The sequence below is a fragment of the Atta colombica genome, unplaced genomic scaffold (genome assembly GCF_001594045.1).
Source record: "Atta colombica isolate Treedump-2 unplaced genomic scaffold, Acol1.0 scaffold40, whole genome shotgun sequence".
NCBI lineage: Eukaryota > Metazoa > Arthropoda > Insecta > Hymenoptera > Formicidae > Atta > Atta colombica.
The window spans coordinates 479,727-502,003 of record NW_017259509.1 but is presented as its reverse complement, the minus strand read 5'-3'; the positions used below and the strand labels follow the sequence as shown (position 1 = coordinate 502,003).

The following is a 22,277-nucleotide window of genomic DNA, read 5'->3' as shown; positions in this document are numbered from 1 at the left end:
TATATATATATATATATATGAGATGATTCTAGACACACAGAGTTCAAGTACCAAAACAGCCTGTTACGCGAGGATCCTGAAATATAAAAACAACAGTATTGTAAAGTCAGTTCTTCTTATTTGCTCTCTGTAGAATCTATTTGCGCGAGAAAATGCATTCGAGAGAGAGTGCATGCTTCCCCGCGTCGTTTCGCTTCTCCCCGTACTGATCGATTCAATCAACATTTACGTCATCATTCTGTAAACTATCGGATAACCATCTCGACGCGATACTCGGCTGCCGATTATAAGATTAATTCAATTCGCTCGGCGCGAGTCGTCAAGCGGCCGTTTAGTTTATTGAGGAGACATAAAAATTCTTTGACGTTCAAATTTACGCAAAACCATTTAAATTCCGCGTGCGGATATGTTATTCCAGGAAAAAGGAAATTTGACGGGTAAACTTTTTGTATGAAATGATTACGTCTTCGCCCATTGTTCGCGCATTCTGCACCCTCGGTATCCATTTTGTTGGCGAAGCAATTTATACGTTTCGTCTTATTTTACGCGTCAGCCATGTCATATTGAACGCTATCGTTCCTATAGCGCTATTATTCATAACGCAGCTGCAAAATAATCTGAGAATATGTGAAAAATAAGAAAAAGTAAAAGGGGATGTGTCCTGTACGTATAGAACATCACGTTAGCTATAATCATGCATGATGTAATATTTATGGCAGCTGCGTGTGCTGCACGCATAATTTCACATTAGGAAGATAATAGATGGAGATATGTACGTTTCCATCACACCAATTACATTGTTGTGAAATAAATTCATTTAAATTGATCGTATCAAAATCAAACTCGTCCTCTTTAAGTTTTAATTCGTAAAGTATGTACTTAAAATATTACATAAAAATATATGATATAAAATTATGTAATATAAAATTATATTTTATATTATTTTCATATTTAAAATAAACTTTTAAAATAAAAATACATTATGAATTAAGAGGCAAAGAGAATGGTAATATAATATAAAATTATATTATTCTCGTCAACCTACTTTAAACACAATAGAATTTGCAAAAATTGTTTTTATTTCAATAATGTATTATAGAAACACCTATATTTCGTAATTGCATGAAGATTGTTGTTTTCAATAAAAAATATGCATTAGTATGGAAAGATAATTATGTGCAATATGCTTTTTTAAAACTTTCATAAATTTATAATAATCATCGAATAGAGCAGACAGATATGGACAAGATAATCAGCGTCGATCAATGTTACTCGTGAATATGAAAGTTTGCTTAAGTGGTACACATACGACAGTGATTCTCGCTAATTCGACGTCACGTCTGCGCGTTTAATTTGCAGTTGCGAGACGCATCTCCGAGTCGCGTAGCATTCAGCCTTCTGACGTTTATTCGTTTTCGCATAAAGTGCATTCTGCACGACGGCGAATTGACGTCGCTGTCGAAAAATTGCCGGCGGTGCGCGGTATGCAAATGGCGTATGTATTTTTCACGAACGTCGTACGTATTTTATCGTTTCAGGCGGCGCTTTTCAGCCCGAATTCTCTGGCCCTATCACCAATCTAACAGTGCCACTTGGGAGGGACGCCACTTTCACGTGTCTGGTGAAACATCTAGGAGGTTACAGGGTACGTTGCATGAAAAGCGACAGCGTGTCTGTGATGTCGTAACGCTCGCTTAACTTCTCGGAGTCTCACTTAACTTCTGAAAGGAGATGCGGCCTTTAAAAAGTCATATCTACCCCCCCCTCCCCAAGTTAAACTTTTGCGGTACACACGAACATTTATTCGAGGTGTACTGCGTTATAATGTTGACATTGTCCGATAACCACAAAAATCTAGTAGAAACCTCGATATAAAGCAAGCGAAATAAAAGGACAGCTTAATCGCATCGTTGGGTCCTGGATACAATGGAAAAAAATATTAGGAACAGAAATAAATTTAAATTTTAGAAAAATAAAAAAGGAGATTAAACGTAATGGACACAAATAAGTTATAAGATATAATGTCTTATTTGCATTTATATTAATTGTGCGTTTTACTTAAGATGATTTTTTTAGTATTGAGTTACCATAAATTGAGTTACTATAAAAATGTTTAATTTTCGTATATAATAAAATTGAAGTACCGAAATTGCGTGTGCAAAATTCTATAGTAAATAACGATATAAGAGAGGAAAAAAAATGTTGAAAATGAGAATAACTTTTCACGTATAATTTAGTGACACACAGAGCCGCAGACACTTTTTTTTTACTAACACTTGCACACAAATCTTATTTCATAGACATTTTTCAAAAACGAAATTATAATAATTTCAAAAAAAATAAAATTAATGGTCACAAAAAAATAATAGGTCAACGGCATTCTACAAAGATATTTACGTGTATAAACTTGTATATAAATTTAACCACAAAAAGTAAACATAATCTCATCTTGTTTTCATTCGATGAAGATGCTCTTGATTTACTTGATAAATTAAATCAGCTTATTCTAGATTTAATTTATATTGAAGAAGACTCTGTGAATCAAAACGTCTATAGATTATTTGATATGTTACTTTAATTATATAATAATACAAATATGTTACTTTAATATTAATCATTTGCTAGCAAATACCATTGCTCATTTATTTGATTGTTTTTGTAATTAAATTGTTTTGCAAACTTTGAACGATATTTACATTCTTTGTTAATATCTAAATTATGCATATGTTTGTAATTTTAAATGGGGCCTTGAGACACTTCAAATTTTCGTCAATTTACTAAAAAACCATCTTAATCTCTGTTCTTAATTTCTTTTATTTCTCTAATATTTATTTTTAATATTTTTTCCAACGTGCATGCAGTTTTAAATCGCGACATGTTAATATTATCTATATATTCATTTACATCATAATATCCTAAAAAAGAATTGACACATTTCTAGTACGGAAATTAATTTTTTATTTTCTATAAAATAGAGAGCAAATCCATAATGAGAAAAGAATCCTCGACAAGTACATGAAAAGACATTTAACGCTTTAAATCTGTACGATTTTCACGAAAGTCGATCTTGATATCCGCAAAATTCTTATTTAAAAGCGGAAAGAAGTCGAGAGAAATTTTTCCACTCACTTTTCTTCTTTCAAACCGACTACAAAGAACTTTTATCGATACACGTGTCTATAAGATGATTCGAGCGGCCCGATGGTTTCTTTCAACGCATTAACGAAATTTTTCATAAAACTAATTTTATATTACGAATCGATTGCAATGCATGATTCACAGTGAAATAACTTGACTAAGCATAACGCTCTTAAATTCTACCACAAATTCTCATTTTTATGATGATATGGAATTAATAATAATTTTATATGCATAGCCATATAGTGGGATTATCTTTTCCACGCATTATCATTTCTCTTTGCGCTTTTGCAAATTGCATTACGCTACAGTGAGAATCAGTATAACCAGCAACTACATTACAGTATAACCAGTTGCTTCTAGCCGAAGTATGTAGTATTTGTTCGTAGTCGGTCAGATACATTCAAATATGTAGACTAGCTCTCGCTATCCATATCTAACGTCCGATGAAATTGTAGAATGGAATATACGATTACGTTTCACATTGACCCGAATTTCTGTTGGCAATTCAGTGAAGTAGAAGCAAAATATCAACATAACTAAATGTGTAATATATATTCCATTCTCGAATTTATTCGACCGTATTTCCGTTTCGATCTTCATTGCGTGACACAGATTGCGTAATTATTATTACTGTTAATTTAATCGCGTGAAACAATGCGGACATCGATTACGTGTAAATAAACGTCAACGCCTCATGCCGGTCAAATTAAAATGTGTTTGAAAGCGGGGAATCATAATAATTAAATTTATGTGAAACACAATCGCGATGTGCTAGAAATCTGACAAGTATAGCGTCGAAGTCTCTCCATTTACAATTCTCTTCCTAAGGGAATCTCAAATTCGAAGAGAATGATTGACTCGCAAACGACCCATTTTATCGATGCTTCTTTAAACGATTCTATATCAAGCAACTGAAATATTTGCCGAGCAATTATTTGATAATTGTAATTAGAATCGACAAATTTCTCATGAAAGAGAAACGTAAATCTTTCATTGTCATTTCTCTCATTTCGAAAATACAATGATCCTTTTCATGGATGATGAATGTGCAACGATATCTTCGCAATCGTGCAATATTATGTATACATGCATGAGAATAATGACAAAGCCACGATGTGGTCGAGCTGTTTTTACATTTCGCTTCTTTTATTGCCGATTGAAATGGGCGCGTATGTAGCATAATTTTAGCTATAAGAACGTATGTGCATGCAATGCGCTCGCTTGCTCGTCGCGTGAAATCGCGGGAGCACCTCGCTCGATTCGGAATATTCCAAGGAAAATGCAAATACCGCCTGGAAGTTTGGCCAAGGAGAATCACGCGTGTCAATCTCTGCGCGCACGCGCGCATGTGTGTGTGTGTGTGTGTGTGTGTGTGTGTGTGTGTGTGTGTGTGTGTGTGTGTGGTGTGTGCGCGCATACGTATGTTTGCATGCACACACACCTCGGGACAAGCATCCCCCGCATCTGTTTGTATTCCGCAGTCGGGGATGCCTGTGAGGAAATTGCGGCGTCTTCGGCGAAATCCGCGACGCCGTCACTGCGATTTCCGGCACCGACTCTGTCTGCCCCTCCGTTCTCCATCTCCTTCGCCTATTAAGGCTCCGATCTGGCGATTGATGTTCCAGGTCGGTTGGGTAAAGGCAGACACGAAGGCGATCCAAGCTATACACGACCACGTGATCACGCACAACCAAAGGGTATCCGTGTCCCATAGCGACCATTCTATATGGAATCTACACATCAAGGGTGTCCAGAAAGAGGATGGCGGCCTTTATATGTGTCAAATCAATACGGATCCCATGAAGAGTCAGGTATACTGCACTAAATTTCTTTAAATTGCAAATCGATATAATACGGAATGATCAATCAACTATATAATTTCTATCACGCAAAAAAATATTTTTCCGCTTCAGCTAGAATTATAACTGTTTTTTGTATCTATGAAAAAGTATTATATTCGTAGAATTTATAGCAGAAAATTCTAACAATGTATGCAAGATAATTTAGGTCTCATAATCAAATATGAATCACTGCTAAATATGAATCACATAGTTACAGTCGACTGATTGATCGTTACAGAGAGACTTTCTTGATAAATTTGACGAATGGTTGAAATATAAATTCTGTCTCTGTCATCTTTAATTGAATTATTAGATACATATTCAATATTACACTGCTTGCTAGACATTTATTCAGCTAATTTATTTAGCTAATTTTTTGTATCTAGATAATTTTTCGCTATAACTATAAGATCTTTTTTTTTATTAAATTACCGATAAATTCACATAATTATTTTAATGACCCGACAAAATTATTTTCAAATCCGTATTTATATACGGATAAATTAAATATTTAAAATTTAGGAAATATTGAGTTGTTCGTGCCGATTAAAATTTAAATTTTAGTATACATTTACTAAATTAAAATTTTCTGCATTTCAATTTTCCTTCAACATCGGCACGAACTTTCCAGACAACTCAATATTTCCTAAATTTTAAATATTTCAGCAAAGCCATTCTTTTCAAAAAATAGATGTTGATGAAAAAATAGATGTTTTCCTCGTTTTCGAGTAATGCAAATTTTCATTAAATCATTTATTTATGGTACCTTGTATAAATAACAGAATTGATGTTTGTAGATAATAGAATACAAAGATAATACAAAGATAATACAATAGAAAGGTGATGTGGGCTATAAATAAATACATACGCTGATCACATGTGAGAAAGGTGATCAACCTGAAGATCAAAGTATGAAAAGGTCAATTGACCTGTCAACATTGCTCGAATAATAATTGTCTATTTATAACTCTGGAAACATAAATATACTCGAATTATTGAATTTATGCTTAATTGACATTGTGTTTGAGCCTATCTTTCCTTTTTCTCTACACTTGTAAATATGATTGAAAACTTTGTTTTTTTTTTTTTTTGAGATTATTTGACAATGCTGCTTTCGTATTATACTTATGAAAAGAAATTTCGCTAAAATATCTAAAAATTTAGGTACATATAAATACAGATTTGAAAATAATTTTGTTAAATTACTCTGGTTGAAGTAATATTTTCGCAATGAAATTATTTACAGATTTTAAGATGCTTATCAGCATCAGAATATCAAGATCAATCAAATTCCAGAGGATGGTTTCTTCGCTTTAAAGAAATGTTTCTCTAGATGAAAATGCCTATACAACAATATAATTGAATTGCTTGTCAACTTAATTAGTGATATTACTATTCTAGTTCTGTGACACACATTCTACTACAAGGCATTAGTAATAAATCAGAAATCAGAGGCCAGAAATTGATCAATAAGAATCAATTATTCTTCCTACATTTGACAGTGATTGGTCAATATTTAACTTCTGACTTATTACTAATGGCTTATTCTAGAATGGCCATTAGAATCACGTTTCAAGACTGAAAATAAGTTTGGCACGCAATTTGAGGAATTAGATGTAGTATAGATATAGAATATAGATTCACATAGAATTATTTCAGTACTAAAGATCTAAGTACTAAAGAATTGACCATTTAAGACCTTCTTATTCGTTGTGTAGCCACATATACAGTCTTATAAGACACTTGGTATTTTTATTAAATTATCAAAATAATTACATAGAAATTCAAGCATAAATATACTGTAAAGTTTTAAACATTCTAGCATCCTGCTTGAACATTCTGCATAATTATTTTGACAGTTCAATAAAATTTAATTTCAAATATGTGTCTAAATTTTTAGATACTTCAGCAAAACCGTTTTTTCTACACGGAAAAAACAATTTACTGAACTATCCAAAAATTTAGGTAAGACACAGGTGTGAAAATAACTTTATTGATCATCAAACCATCAAAATCATTATATAATAGGAAACTCAAACATAATGAACATGATGATACTGTCAAAAGTTTTGATATTTTAGCAACCAGAGTTTTTGAACGTCCTATATAATCTAATAAACTTATTTTCAGATCTATATTTAACTAAATTTTAGATACTCCAGCAAAACTGTTCTTTTCATGTCATCGATTTACTGACAGAGTTACTGATAACCGACGTATTGCATAAATTAACTGATTCCAACGAAAGTTTTTCCAACAGCGCGGCGTATACTTCAATTACGAACTTTCTGCCATTCGTTCGAATCAAGAGCGACGTCCATTTCGTTTCTAGTCTCGCACCTCACACTCGTCGCGGTGTTAATACCGACCAGCGAGTAAATCTAACGAGGCACAAGTTTCGCGAGCGATCGCGGGCATGTGAAAGCGACGACATCGCGGCAATGGTAGTGGAAGTATCGTTAGGAAGTTCCTGCGAGAACGCTTCTAATAGCAGTTCGGCGCCGTTTTAGAAACGCTTGATGCCACGGAAGGAATGCTCGGAATTTAGTTAGGCGCGGAAACGGTGGTCTATTCGCCGCGTCGAACATTTTCGGTAGTTACACTCCTCCTTCGCTCCTCTAACTGAAATGATTAAATCGATTGTTTTAAAATTCTTTAAAAAAAAAGACTAGATTTACTAAACGTATTTTTTCCAACACAAAAAAGATTTAAAATATAAATAAATAATTAAAATTCGTCGTAAATTCTTATTTTTCTATGATACTTTAATATTATAGACAGTCCGATAAAAACTTAAATGAATAAAAAGTTGTTTATATTTTTTCATATTACATCTGTGTGTTTTCTGATTTCGATACTGAATGTTGATCTCGATACTTTGCCTCGATGTTGTAAGCTTGGATACGTATAATCCTTGTTTGAAATTAACCGTGGTAAACCAACAAATTCGGTGAAATAACTAATTGGGACGGCCCTATCGACTGTATTCAGATCGATAAAACATGGAAACCGGTTTGTCAGCGAACGAAAGGTCATACGATTTCGATGAGATAAATTCGCTTATCACATTATGTATATTTTGTTATATATTTTATAATATCTGATAATGTTATATGCATACGTTATATAAATATGTTACGAAGATTTCATTTAGTGCGTTTGGGCATAATCTATATTCTGTATCATTGAATGAAATATAACGATATTCTATTGCATTAAGTTTCAGTTATAAATTATACTAGATTTATTTTAATTTTAATATGAAAAATGTGCATTTTATTGATCCGATAAAAATATGATAAGTTTGATATCAACTTTTATTTGAAGACGATGTAGGATAAAATAAATTCAACGAAATAAAATATAATATTACTACGAGAAATTATATTATCAATAAAATATATTCTATAAAACGATGGTAATATGCGTAAATAAATATTCTACGCTGTTCTATAATCGATTTTTAGGAAACGCGACTTCTCGTATTCTTGCCTGAACTTAACTTCGCGAAGGATAACCGTTTTCCAATAGAGATTTAGTTTCATAAAATAACCAGCGAATGTGAATCGTATCTTTAGTGTTTTTTATTTTTAGAATAAAGAAAAATTATTTCGCGCGTCATAATCGATCTCTCAAATCAATTAAAAAACAAGAAAAATTAAATCTTTCTAAGAACATATACAATATTTGCCTGTACAATCCAACGAATGTTCTCACAATTTTTTAACGTCATCTTGAATACTTTTGTGACTCAGATAAACAAGGACAAAGAATTTGTCAACGTAACGCCAATATCGTTGATCTTTTTTGCATCGTGGTGAACACCGCGAAAATCGGTGGCGATAAGTTGCCGAACTGCGAGTGAAACAATTAATCGAGTGAACTCGCTGCCAGTGATGCCCGCATCGATAAAGTGCCAAGATGCGCTCGAGTTAATCGATAGTTACTCAGTTACAATCGGACCGCGTCCCACTTGGCTCACGCAATTAATCATCCCGGCCTCAGTTTGCTAACTATCATTAACATAATCCATTGATGTAATACGCGCGATCGTATTCACATTAGAACATAGGAAATCAGGAATGTATTTCGAGCGCTACATTGCCCCATTAAATCTTCATTTGTAACGTAAAAAAAAGCTTTCTTTCATTAAAAATTATTGTCTTTCGAATCAGGATACATCCTGAAGTAATTTTTAAAAGAATTTAAAATTCTGAAGTTTGGGATTTAAATTTAATCATTGTACGGAAAAAAAAAGTTTCTGGTCACTGCTAATTCTGATTAGCTGAAATTGCATTAGCTATGAAGTTTGCTAACACATACAAGGGATTTGCTGCTGTATTTGATATAAGGACGTGATAGCAAAATATGTGTGTTTATTATAGTCAATTTATTTAGCAACATAAAGTTGTCATAATTATCGGATATATCCGTGTAAAAGAAAATTGTCTCTATCACAGCTAAATATGTTTTGTTAAAAACTCTACTTGCTATCAAATTTTCTACTACATAAAAAACGTTTGCTGCAATAATCAATACATCGACATAATAGCAAAATGCTTGTCTTACAATGATAATATTTAGACCTTACAGCTAATGAAAATTAGACCTCAGATATGATTGATTATCTATATTACTGAATTTAGCTGCTACACCTAATTTTTAGCTGTGACAGCTAATCCTCTTTTTCTGTGTAGTAAAGGAATATTGATCGAATAGTAATATCCTCCATTTCTATCAATGTAGATTAACTTTAATCTCGGTTTAATTTATTCCTTAGCCTTGTCTAATTCTTAGATTTAGAAAAGATAAAAATAAAAAGTAAGTTAAACAAAGATTAAAGTTTAAATCTACTATTTGTAGAAAAGGGCATAAATGAGTTCCGAAAGCACATAATCTACCACAAACACAATAGCCGATAAATGTAATCTTGGTTTAATAATCGAGTTTGCTGGTTTATTGATCTATTCACGATAAACATCGCGTATCATTACTGTATTCATGTTTCCGATGAAACTTTCGAGCGACGTGAACGAGGAAGCAAGAGACCGAACGAGAGAGAGAGAGAGAGAGAACGAAGCTCAAAAGAGAGAAATCTAAAGCGGAGGCAGCGACAATCGCTGCAGGTCTCGTTTACACATCTCGATACTTTCCGCCTATAATCGTCGTCGGTGACGCGCGATAGGAAACCACAGGAGTATTAACCGCCTGCCGTCTAGCTACGTCGAGTATTAGCTGCTGCCGACATAACAATCTGTACAAGTATCGAAGGCATTTCGCCTACCGCGTGCACGCGGCAGACTCGCGCATACTTAACGGGAGTCCGGGAACTTAACGAGCCGTCCTAGTCAGTTCGGTACCCGTTTATGAACCTGCCTGAAGTAGCGCTTAAATCCTCCTCTCTATCTACCGACTCGTTTCGAGTTACGGCTGCGCATATAGCCTTATCAGAAAAGGATTGGAATATTAAGTCGCATTTAATGACTATTATATTATATACGCAATCAGCATAGTAATCACCGATAAGGAAACAAAGAAAATGCCTTTAGCTCCATTCCGTGTCAACTTTTAAAATGGTTGATGATTGTTGAAAAATAGCTAAAGGTTAATAAATGAACCAAGATCGTTATACAAATACTTTTGAATCTATATAGTGATAAATTTAATCTGATTTAAAACAATGAATAAATTTGACACTATAGTTTTAATATAAAATAAGGATATATTGAATAGAAGCAGGGGCAACATAAATTAGATTAAGTTTGACACTACAGATTTAACGCACGCAAAAAAATATTTTGCTATTTTCCGGCTATAATTATTATCGCTGTTTTTTGTATCTGGTTTTTTATATATAACGCACGCAAAAAAATATTTTGTTGCTCCAGTTATAATTATTATCGCTATTTTTTGCATCTCGTTTTTTGTATCTATCAAAAAACAATGTAGGTTTGCAAGGAAATTTAAGTCTATATAATAAAATATGACTGCTAAATATGAATCATCGTCACAGTCTGATTGAACGTTACAGAGAGATTTTCTTGATAAATTTGACAAATCGTTCTAATATAATTCTATCTCTATCTTCTTTATCTCTATTGATTAGGTATAACATATCCAATATCGTAACACTTACTAGTCATTTATTCATTTTAGCCGATTTTTCGTATCTCAATAATTTTTCGCTGTAGCTGCATGATCATTCTTTTCAGTGCAGTAAAAAGAACAGTTTTACTGAAGTATCTAAATATTTAGCTAGATCTAAAAATAATTTTATTAGATCATTAAAATAATTATGTATTAGAACGCTTAAATTGGTTGCTAGAATGTCAGAAATTTTTATCACATTATTCATAATGCATCCTAAATCTTCTCTTTAAATAATGTCGTTCTCATATTATCGTAATTTTCGTTTGTAATTTATTGGCTAAAAAAGATTAAATACGTGTAAACGTCCTTATGTATATTAATGGAAAAGTGGTTTTAATTCTTACTATCTTGTTTTAATAAACTCTTGTTTTAATAAACTAGTTTTGAAAATTAGACTTAATTATTTGTTCATTGATCTCTCTATCACTTTTATTATTTTGCTTTGCAATCTTGGAAATTGACATTTTATTTTCAACATGTTTGAGATTCTTATATATATGTAATTATTTCCGATGATCCGACAAAATTATTTTCAGATCTACATCTAGCAAAATTAAATAATATTTAACAAAATCGTACTTTATTTACATTTTTCCCGATGGTATACAAATTTATTTAAATTAAACAACGCAATGAGTGCTTTTTATTAGATGATACAAATTAACATAAGTATCGTTTTGTTACTCATTAAATATCAAGAGAGATAGAATGTTTGTGTCGATTTAAAACACCAAATGGAAAGACCCAATCCAAACAACACCACGACAACGAGCAAATCTTTAAAATTAGTACTCTTCTCTTTAAATGCACGACATTACACAGTTAGATGGCAATTAGTCGCGTAAAAATTACGAGCTTTACGAGCGAAAAGCTGTAGAGATTTTTCTCGCGGTACGAAAGACGCTTAACGAGCCACTTTAGTTAACGCGCGCCAGTCCTCGCTCGTCCCTCTCGGATAACATTTGCGTTGTCTTATGCGAGACCGGAGTCGACACCGCGATTGTCTGGTTGCTTTAAAGTAACACCTCATCCGCCTCTTGCTGGCAAAGTGATACGGCACGAGACGCCGCGCCGCTGGAAAGTCGAGATCTAATTTTCCGACATTTCGGATTGAATTCGTGCGAACCCCGCCCCTGCCAGCTGGAGTTTCTCTCTTTTCGCGAGGAAGAAGGCTGTAATCTTAAATAGTGCGCGGAGCGTAACATAGCGATGGCTGCTGGTGAGACAGCGGCAGGTGCCTGCTCTCCGATCTCTCTTGTCGTTCTTACTTTACGAGGCACTAAGCTAAATAACGAACGCTCTGTGAGCAACATCGTTGAATGCTCCGGCCAATCGTTCGAGGATTTCTCACGAAAGGAATGAATATACAATAAAAAGTAAGCGTGAGAAAAGAGGGACTAGAGACAGAATATGCAAATAAAAAATTGATTTCTTGGAAGTACAATAAATCTTTAGAGAATGAAATTATTTTGCATTAAGATACTGCACATTTTGCTCCGCAATCGAATGTATCTCCTAACTGGTTATATTCTGTAATTATTATTATCTTATTATTTATCAGTAAATGATATCTCCGTTTCTTCAACTTCGCTCTCATATTGCGTTGTGTTTTTGCCTATCTCACGTTTCTCTTTGCTTTCTGACAATGAGACGAACATGGCTCGCCGCAAGCGGTCAAGCTATAGTGATTTTGCCAGGGCATTTCTCGGTTAAATCCGGAAAGAAAGTCGACATATAGAACTAAGTGAAATGTGCGACAGAAATTGTAATGGAAAATATTATATTATAAATATATTATATTATAATTAAATTTTTTTTACATATTTAGATATTTCCGTTATCATTTTATAATATTAAAATTATGATATATATAATTTAAAAAAAGACTTCCTTCAAACATCCTTCAAATATATTAAAAATTAATTCAGATAACAAAAAGTCCAAATCGAGTCTTTTTAAAATAAGTGTCTTTATCTGTACGTCTTGTATCTCGTTTTGCAGACATGTGTTTTGCGTAGAAGAGTCAAATTTTTCTCTCATGCATTCATCAGATCGTTAAAGCTTACCCATATAGCACACTAACATTGAATCAATATCTCTTGATTTATAATCAATATCTTTTGATTGATTGCGAACATTGCAGTAACATCGTGAAATGTAGATTCAATGTTGAAAAAATTATAGAAACTTCTAATGTTCATTGAATTGCAATATCTGTGAGAGAAACAAAAAATGTTTCTTAATTAATTCAATTTATTATTTTATTATTAAAATAAGTATTATTGATTAACATCATATTCCAGAAAACACACGACAAAATTATATTTAAAAAAACTTCCTTCTCATTTGGAAATTAATTTTCTTATGGTCTACTTTCCTTCACTCCCATCCAATCTTATACGCCATCCAACCATGTTTAACCTCAGCAATCATACGGGAACTGCAACTTCGATGATTTACGAACACTGAATGTTAGTGGATGTATAATTGTGACATAAATATATAGAAAAGCCACGAGTCGACATCGCGTATCAGATCGATCAACATAAACAATACCATTTTGTGCACGCGGCCGATTCTCGCATAAACAGGTACCGTCTAGAAATGAATCTCGTTAAAAGATCAATTTAGAATAAGTGATTTAAATTTTCTATTTACATGACATTATATTTTTGTTCATTTTTTACAAAATAAATTTCGATATATATAATTTATTCAATGTCGTTTCAATTGCAGCAACATTAACAATCAATGTGAAAAATCAATAAAAATTCAACTTGTGGTTCAATTTTATTTAATATTGTTTCAACGTTGCAGCATTAACAATCAATGTAGAAGAACTAATATAAAAAAATACAACATTGATAAAACATTGACTTCAACATGCAACATTGCAACATCTCAGCAACATTCTTTCAACTTCTTTCTTTCTTTTCTATATAAGTTGATGATCGACGAGAGATAAATTGCCTTCTAAGTAGCTCAATGTTTCCTCCATAAAAGCTTTTCCGTTTCAGATCATTCCTCTTTCGTCTTTCTTCATTCTGCATATGCATATACATATATCAACACACAGTTAAAACATGACTTTCGTCCTCCGCAAAGGATGCCGTCTCGCCTCTCGTAACTATATTTCCTCGCTCGTTGCCGAATACGGCGGCACCCTTCGCGCGTCGCTTATAATTCCGACTGCGTGTCTGATAAAATTTACGTGTATGGAGAGGCGTCGGCTTGCAAGTCGGCATGTGTGTCGTCTTTCCTGAAATTTCGCGTCACTTCTTCAAAGCCATCTACATAATTCTCAACGCGACGGAAACGCACTGATTTAGTCGAGTAATTGAATAGTACCTCACGAAAATATTACGTGTATGACCCTCATGAATGTTTTATTGCCCTAGCAACGATTTCAGAATAAATCATGGATTTTGTCCGTTTAATATTTATTCTGCTCTAGTTAAAATTAATTACGATTGAATTAACTAATGCTTCAGTTATACGCACAACTGTGATCATTTTTTAAACAATATATAACATAATTATATTATTACACTGCAAATGTTTAATTAAGATAAATCATAATTTTCATTACCGACTTTTATTAAGCATAATCACATTTGTGAAATTAATGTCGCATTGAATGATATTGATTAAAGTACAGCGCAATAATATTTTTTTGTATGCGTTACCCCTTCCAGCACAACAAATTAGTATAAACATTAAGAAAAACATAACTGCTCGCTTTATTCGTTTACTACTAACTATTACTAAACAATGTGTGGTTTCTCAATTATACTACAAGCCTGATTATGTTGAATGGAACTGTGCGCGTACATATGGGTTAATAATGATCCTGTGGTTCGAATCTGGCTAACGAGCGATAATGAGTTTCCACGAACGTGTTCTTTGCGAATAGGTTTACCGTATGATGCATTTTGTAAACCGAAATAATTCTGTACATTATTCATAATGTACAGAATGTACGTCATGCGTAAAATATCTATTTTTTTGTTTTTTTATTTTATTTCCGTATCTTGCTAAATATTTAAAGAGCAACGGTAACTCAATTCCTAGAGTTTAAGTAACATTTTGTTATTTTTAACTTCTATATGTATCAAAATGTAAATCAATCCATTACTGTAGTTAGTTTCAGAGTAAACAACGTTCATATTAATGCATGTTCTTGAGTTCAATAGTTTAACTCCATTGTTTTAGTTAAATTGACGACATATTGAAATAGTGGCGACCTACATAAATAATTAAAAATAACTCAAATTGGGTATAATTTGACATTATGAATTTAACAGTGTACTTTTATTTTTATATTGTATTAACACATTTCCAAGAGGTAAACCGCTGAGGTACACCGCATTACAAATTTGGGACATTACTGGGTATTATTTAAGAGAATTGTGTATTATAATAAGCGGTATGAGGTTATGCATTACTGGGATGTTACTAAAACATTAATAGTAAAGTTCTATATTAATAAAAGTAGCGCAAAAATCCGCCATATTGGACTAATTATCATACTACACACTAATCATACTAATCATATATGCCATACTAATCATACAATAATACTAAGCGCTTATTGAACTACAGATTAGGTCCAAAATGGCGGTCAAAATAGCCAATAGGAAAGTTGTCGGCATTTCGACAAATCAAAGAAATGCGCTACTTTTATTAATATAGAGCTTCAATTATTAGAACGTTAATGGGCATTACTAGAGCATTAATGAACTTAATTAGTAGGCATAAAATTTGGCCATCATTAGGCATTATTTGGGCATCATTAGGCATTAGTAGGTATTGGTGTATATAATTTTGGTCAGCGGTTTATCTCTTGCACAGTTCCATTTAAATTGTTTTATTTTAATGATTATTGATGATTATTGCATTAATGATTATTGCAAGCACGAAATTTATTTATGAGTTTGTGTTATCAATCAAATTAATTTTCTATGTGTGTCAGAATAACACAATTTCTCGAGAGGGAAAAAAATAGGTTTCATAGATAAGAATCACTTCGCTGAATCGCTTCATGCAATTTGCAATTCTAAAAGCAGATTGACCGATCAATGAAACTACACCGATTCATTCACCGAATCGCGGCGCAGATTGATACAGTTATTTGCAGGCGCATAATAATTAATTTACGGCGCGCGGATGTGGAGGAAGGGAGTTTCATAATTCAGTGGCGACACGTACGAGTTTACGCGCTCGGGCACGTGTCTCGCCGCTCTCGTCATCGTCGTCGTCACGTTAGGTGGTAGGTACGCAGTTTGCATTCGTCGGGACTGTTTCTCGAGCGGCACGGCGCGGTGCAGCGGCGGCTTGCCAGACAACTCGGTTATAACGATTGAAGTTTCGTCGTGGCGTGGATTACATCCTCGTAATTGCGCGCACACCTCGCGTCTTATGCGAGAACGGAGAAAGCGGCATCGTACGCGAGAGGGACTTCCTTTAAATCGAGGAAGTGAAACGAGAATTGAGGGGAAGTACGACAGGGGATATAGTGGAGCAGAGGAGACAGGACGGGGAAGAGGTCTTTGCACTCGTACTGATGTCTTGTGACGTACGACCACCGACAAAAGTCCCCGCAGACATTCGAGGAGGTTGATCTACCTCCTCGATTCTGCCGCGCGCTCTATGCTGTCTTCACTCGCTCGCAGGAATTATAACGCGATAGCGCTGATAAACGTCAAATACGAAGCATTTTGTTGAAACGAATTGTTTTACATTCTGCTACTTCTGTTTTAAATTTGCCGTACAGCATTTTAAACATCAATCTGGTTATTTCTAAACAATAAGTCATGAAAATTATTAACACACAGCGTACATTGAGAAAAAAATTATCAAATTTTAATAAATATTTGTTTCAAAATATTTACTAAATGTAAACATTTTTTTTTTATTTAAGCATAGCTTTTTCATTTTTAAGTAAATATTTTGTTAGTATTATTGAAACAAATATTTATTGAAACACTCAACAAATTTTTTTTTAGTGTAGTTTAAACTTATGTCTCAGCATCTTAAAATCGAAAGTCATTCAGACATGACTTGTCGGAGTTATAAATAAATACTTACTCGATGATTTAAGGATTATATTATTAAGAACTATTTATTATTATAAAAGTATTATCTAATTCTCTCTCTTTTAATTGCATTGAAAATTATATATATATTCATATTAATAATAAATAAATACATGAAAACACACTAATCAATATATGATATCCGATATCAAAAACGGTTTTCCTTCTTATTATATTTAATATACGAATTAAACAAATTTGAACGTGTGACTCACGTATGAATATAACTCACATGATTGTTAGGCTTCGCGGAAGGCAATAATGATTGCGCCGACTGTTAGTTATGATGTTTGGCGCTACCATGTGTCGTTAATTAACGAAACCCATGACATACACCGGCATCCGTACTGGCAACGGCAGCAGGTTGCACGGCCATAATATGTTACCGGCGTCGAGCTAAAGTATATAGAGCGAGATGTTTGTGAGATTTAGGGACGCGTTATTCGCTACCTTATGGCTCTGTACTTTGTAGTCTACTTTAATTTACGAAAAGCAGGAAAAAACCGACAAATAATTTGCCTCCGCGAATTGCTTGTTACGTTCAGAATCATATCTAATGAATTGGTGACATTATGATTTTGTTTTCCAGTTTTGTAATTATTTAATTCATCTCAAGAAGTCTGAGAATTTTTGTTCTCATTAATTCCACAATTTTATTTTGTGTCTATCTACTGCGAATAAAAATTGGTTATCTCAATACTATTTTCACAGAAGCATTGTGGGTCGCGACAAGGGAAATAAAGCGAGCTATATGTCATTGTTCTGATTCGCTTGTTGCTATCAACGCCGCATATCGGATGAATCACATTTGCGATGTCGTGTTATTGTATAATGGAAAAAAATATACTTTCCGCAACAAAGAACGTGTTACGATTTTGCAGGGAATATTTTACGTTTCATGTTAGAAATATAATTATTACCTTGACCGTGCGCGTCTCACGTTTCCTCTTCTGTCATTATCGTAAATTTCATATACGTTAACATTAAAATGTACTGTAGCTAGTTGTAAAAAGCTTACCGTAAAAAGGTCGCGTAATATTCAGACATAGACAGCTTCATTTGTATTATTCAGTATTATGCGCAATCTGTAACAAAAAAATTATTATGTATTTATATTAAGTATAATCTGAATTTTTAGACATAATAATTGAATAAAAGAATAGAAAAAAAATAGAATTACAATTATAGCTACAATTACTATCTATAAAATGAAATAATGCTATTAATAAAACAAACTTCAATTTACTATTATTTGCTGAATTTAAATCGTGCTATTTAAATATTAAACGCTGATCTATTTTTTCCAGACAGGTATGCTGTCTATTGTTGTGCCACCTGATTTCGATCCTGAAGCTACATCAAGTGATATGATGGTGGGCGAAGGCGGCCAGGTAAATATCTCCCTTTATTTTAATTATATTCTATTTTACCTATAATTTTAATTCTCAAGTATCAAAAAAATTATTAATAACAATTTAATTATTAATAACAATTTAAGAACTGCAATCTTTAGTCATAAGAAATAGCATTTCTCTTACATTGCTATTTTTTCACATGAAATGATATTGAATTTTGTTGGATTATCAAAATAATTTTTAGTTAAAGTTTAATGCTTGCTATATATTTACGATGTACTTTAGTAACAAATTCATTGTGTTTTTATTACATTATCTGAAAATGCTCAAGCCAAAAAGTCGAAACATATAATAACTAATGTACCTTTTCGAATTTAAATAATGTAATATATATTTCTATGTTTCAATTTTTTACATTCAGAGTTGTTAATATTTACTCTCGTATACTTTTTATAATCTTCTATAAATCTATACTTTGTATTGTATTTTAAAATGAGAGTCCTATATTCTTTATTATATGATTTCAAAATAATTTTGTTGGAAAACTGATTATTACAATATCAAAATCCATTGCAGCATTATTTATCATTTTTTAATTATCAATATAATTATTTTAGTAATCCAACAAAAAACTGTTTTCAAATCTGTATGTAAAGTCCAGTAAAATTTTAGATCTTACAGGAAAATTTTTTTTTCCTTATAAAATTCGACGATTAAATTCCTTTCGATCGAAATTAATTTTCGTCTCAATCCCGACGATTCTATCTGCGTATAGAAATAAATTTGCGAATAAATATGCCAGAGGAAAGATGCGCTACGCGCGACTAGGCCAGGGGGGGTCGTTAAATAATTTACTCTACACAGAAGCCGTCATGAATAAACGACGGTTTATAGCTTACAAATGTGCTGATTTACGTGTGTAGTAAATTATCAGACCAACGTTATATTCCGCGTGATTCATGTCGGAGAAATCTATATTCGAAAATGGCACGAGTGTGCAACGGCTTGTGTCTGAATCTACAAATAACCTGCAACTTCATCGTCATTAATAACGCCTTAATTACGAAATTATTAATAAATCAAATTTATCGAGAAGTTTCTGACGAAATATTGATATCGAATTAAAAGTATGAGCAACTTCGAATATACTTGCCTTCTATCTGTACACTAACGTATATAAATTGGATATCGTATTTAGAAATATGTTGACATTTCAATTAATATGAAAAATAATTATAATGGTGAAGCGCACTTCATAATGTTATTGCGATTTTGTAACTGCAACACCTGTTGCAAATACTATTTCAACATTGCATTCACCAAATAATAAAACCAACCCGCAATTATTATTAAATACCTTTTTATTATTAATAACTTTAATTGTAGTTTTATTATCTCACGCATTTTCGAGTTGAGAAAGGCGAGCTATTTCAATGATTAAAATCTATTAATTTTGCAACGAAAAGAAAGTATAATCGTACATTTTTATGTAATAGATCTTCAGCCTAATCGCTCATAAGTAATTCATTTAATCCGACAATTTTTTACGCGTAATTGTGAGAGTGTAATCTGGTACACGCGTGTTATGGTCGATCTTGACGTTCGTGCCGGATGCTGTAAGTAAGCCATCAGAGAAAATAAGTGACCTGTTGCTCACAATTCATATTCCGTGGCAGTCGCGCAATTTGTGCGAATACCTCATCTCATCCTCGCGTTTTTCCGCGCGCATGGCCGACGGTGTCGCTCCGCTAAAGAATATTACGCTTCCCTTGGAAGCGTCTGACAGGACGCTTTTACGAAGACGCGACAGCTCCGCGAAGTCACTATCATGGACCATTTTAAACTTTGAAATTATACCGCGCATTGCGAGTCCCCCTATTATAAGCTACCACAGTTGGTATAGTGAAAATTGTACAACTGTCAGTTTGATAAGTTACTTTTTATCTCTTTTGACGAGTTTGTCGAGGCACATTTTTAAGTATCGCATCGTATTATTTTTGTTATAACAGAATTGTGTGCTGTAATATATCTGATGGATATCATTTATGTACTTAGACAATTGCATAATCAAAAGTTTCAGCTTTCTTGAAATGATGAAATTTAATTCTTTACTCGTTTCTATAAAATCATTTATGAACGTAATAATAAGCCATATCATAGCAGCGATTAGTTTGTATTTATTGAAATTTCTTTTATACAATGTAAAATCATAGAATATATTTTTAATGATGGATTTTTTTTAGCTAATTTGAGATAAATTTCTCGTTAACAAATATATCGAGACAATAAGGGAATGAAAAAGAAGAATTTTTTATGTATTAAACTTCAAGTCAAACAGATAACAAATCTACATTCTTCAGTTTAACTTCGAGTAGAGTTTATCCTGAGAAAATTTTAATTCGAAGCGTAGCCACAAAAATAAATAATTCAAAAGATTAAAAAGTTGCAGTAAGTGCAAATCTTCCCTGACATTTTCATTAAGACAAATTTATTAAAGAACTCTGTTATTAAGGATTGATTAGTGATTATTTTAAGATACTTTATATATGTATAATACAGGGTGACCATTAGAATGTTGAAAGTATATATCCGTTATATTTTTTTTTCTTCAATTTAAAGTTATTTCTCAGTTGAGAGTCGGGTATTTGACTCATCAATTTTATTTGAGCCGTCGTATAAGGTTGAATATCAGCATGAACGTATATCTCATTAAGTTTCTATAATAGAGGCAAAAATTATACAGAAGCATATCATCAAGATTTCAGTAAATATATATTGAGAGAAATGTTAATAAAAACTTTCTGACTTTTTTATTTAAAAATTGCTCTAATGATTATTTTCACCAAATTTTGATTAGAGCAATTTTAACGAAAAGATAAGAAAGTTTTTGTTAGTCACATAACAAAATGATTAAATGTACTGAAACACATTTCTCTCAGTGTAAAGTTAAAAGAGTTTCAAGCAAAAGTACTCTTAAAGTGTCAAATTCTAATTTTATAAAACTTTGTACAATAATAATTAATGAACTTTGTGTACATACTTTTACATCGGATCTAAATAACTGTATATTTAAAATATTAATGAACAATATTGGAAAAAATATTTCAACGTGTAAAACAATTTTGTTTAAGAAGTTGAATAACGTTTATCTCAAAAGCCATTAAGGCTTAATAACTTTAATAAAAACGACAGCAAATTCAAAATAAGCGTTTAAAAAATTAAATTTTCATTGATTTACCGTGTTAGATAAAGTTAATAAAAAATTGAAATTTTAATCGAGATTCTGGTTTGTGTTTATCCATTTTCTAATGGTGGAACCGAATCTATCGAGTTAAATAAATAATTTTCTCAGACCATAACTGTTGTTATTAACGGCGGCATCTCTCGTGTGCTCGCCAAACCGTCATAAAACAATAAAAAAGACTCCAAAAAGATCTATACTCGCGGAGATTTTTCGCGGTTTATCGCATTTCATTCCATAAAATGTCCCACGTTTCCACGTCGTACTGAAATAAATATCAAAAGATTTCAATTTTTAAATTTATTTTTTTCTCTAACAATAAAAGCTGTCACATTTAGAACATCTATCCTCGGCCCAGTTGCGATCTTAATTTAAAATTAATAGGACTCCTAACAAAAACGCGAAATTCTCTCTTCGTGTAAGCTTTTCCCGAAGTAATACATTCCTAAAAAAT

General features: G+C 32.6%; 1 protein-coding gene across 1 annotated transcript in view; it reads left to right on the top strand.

Annotated features, from left to right (window-relative positions):
- The window catches only part of LOC108691124 (lachesin-like), a 43,865-nt gene that overhangs the window by 8,804 nt on the left and 12,784 nt on the right, over positions 1-22,277 (top strand). The window contains exons 2-4 of the mRNA XM_018198777.1: positions 1,539-1,645; positions 4,767-4,952; positions 18,535-18,618. Of these exons, the coding sequence (XP_018054266.1) occupies positions 1,539-1,645; positions 4,767-4,952; positions 18,535-18,618 (377 nt within the window). The remainder of the gene's footprint in view (positions 1-1,538; positions 1,646-4,766; positions 4,953-18,534; positions 18,619-22,277) is intronic.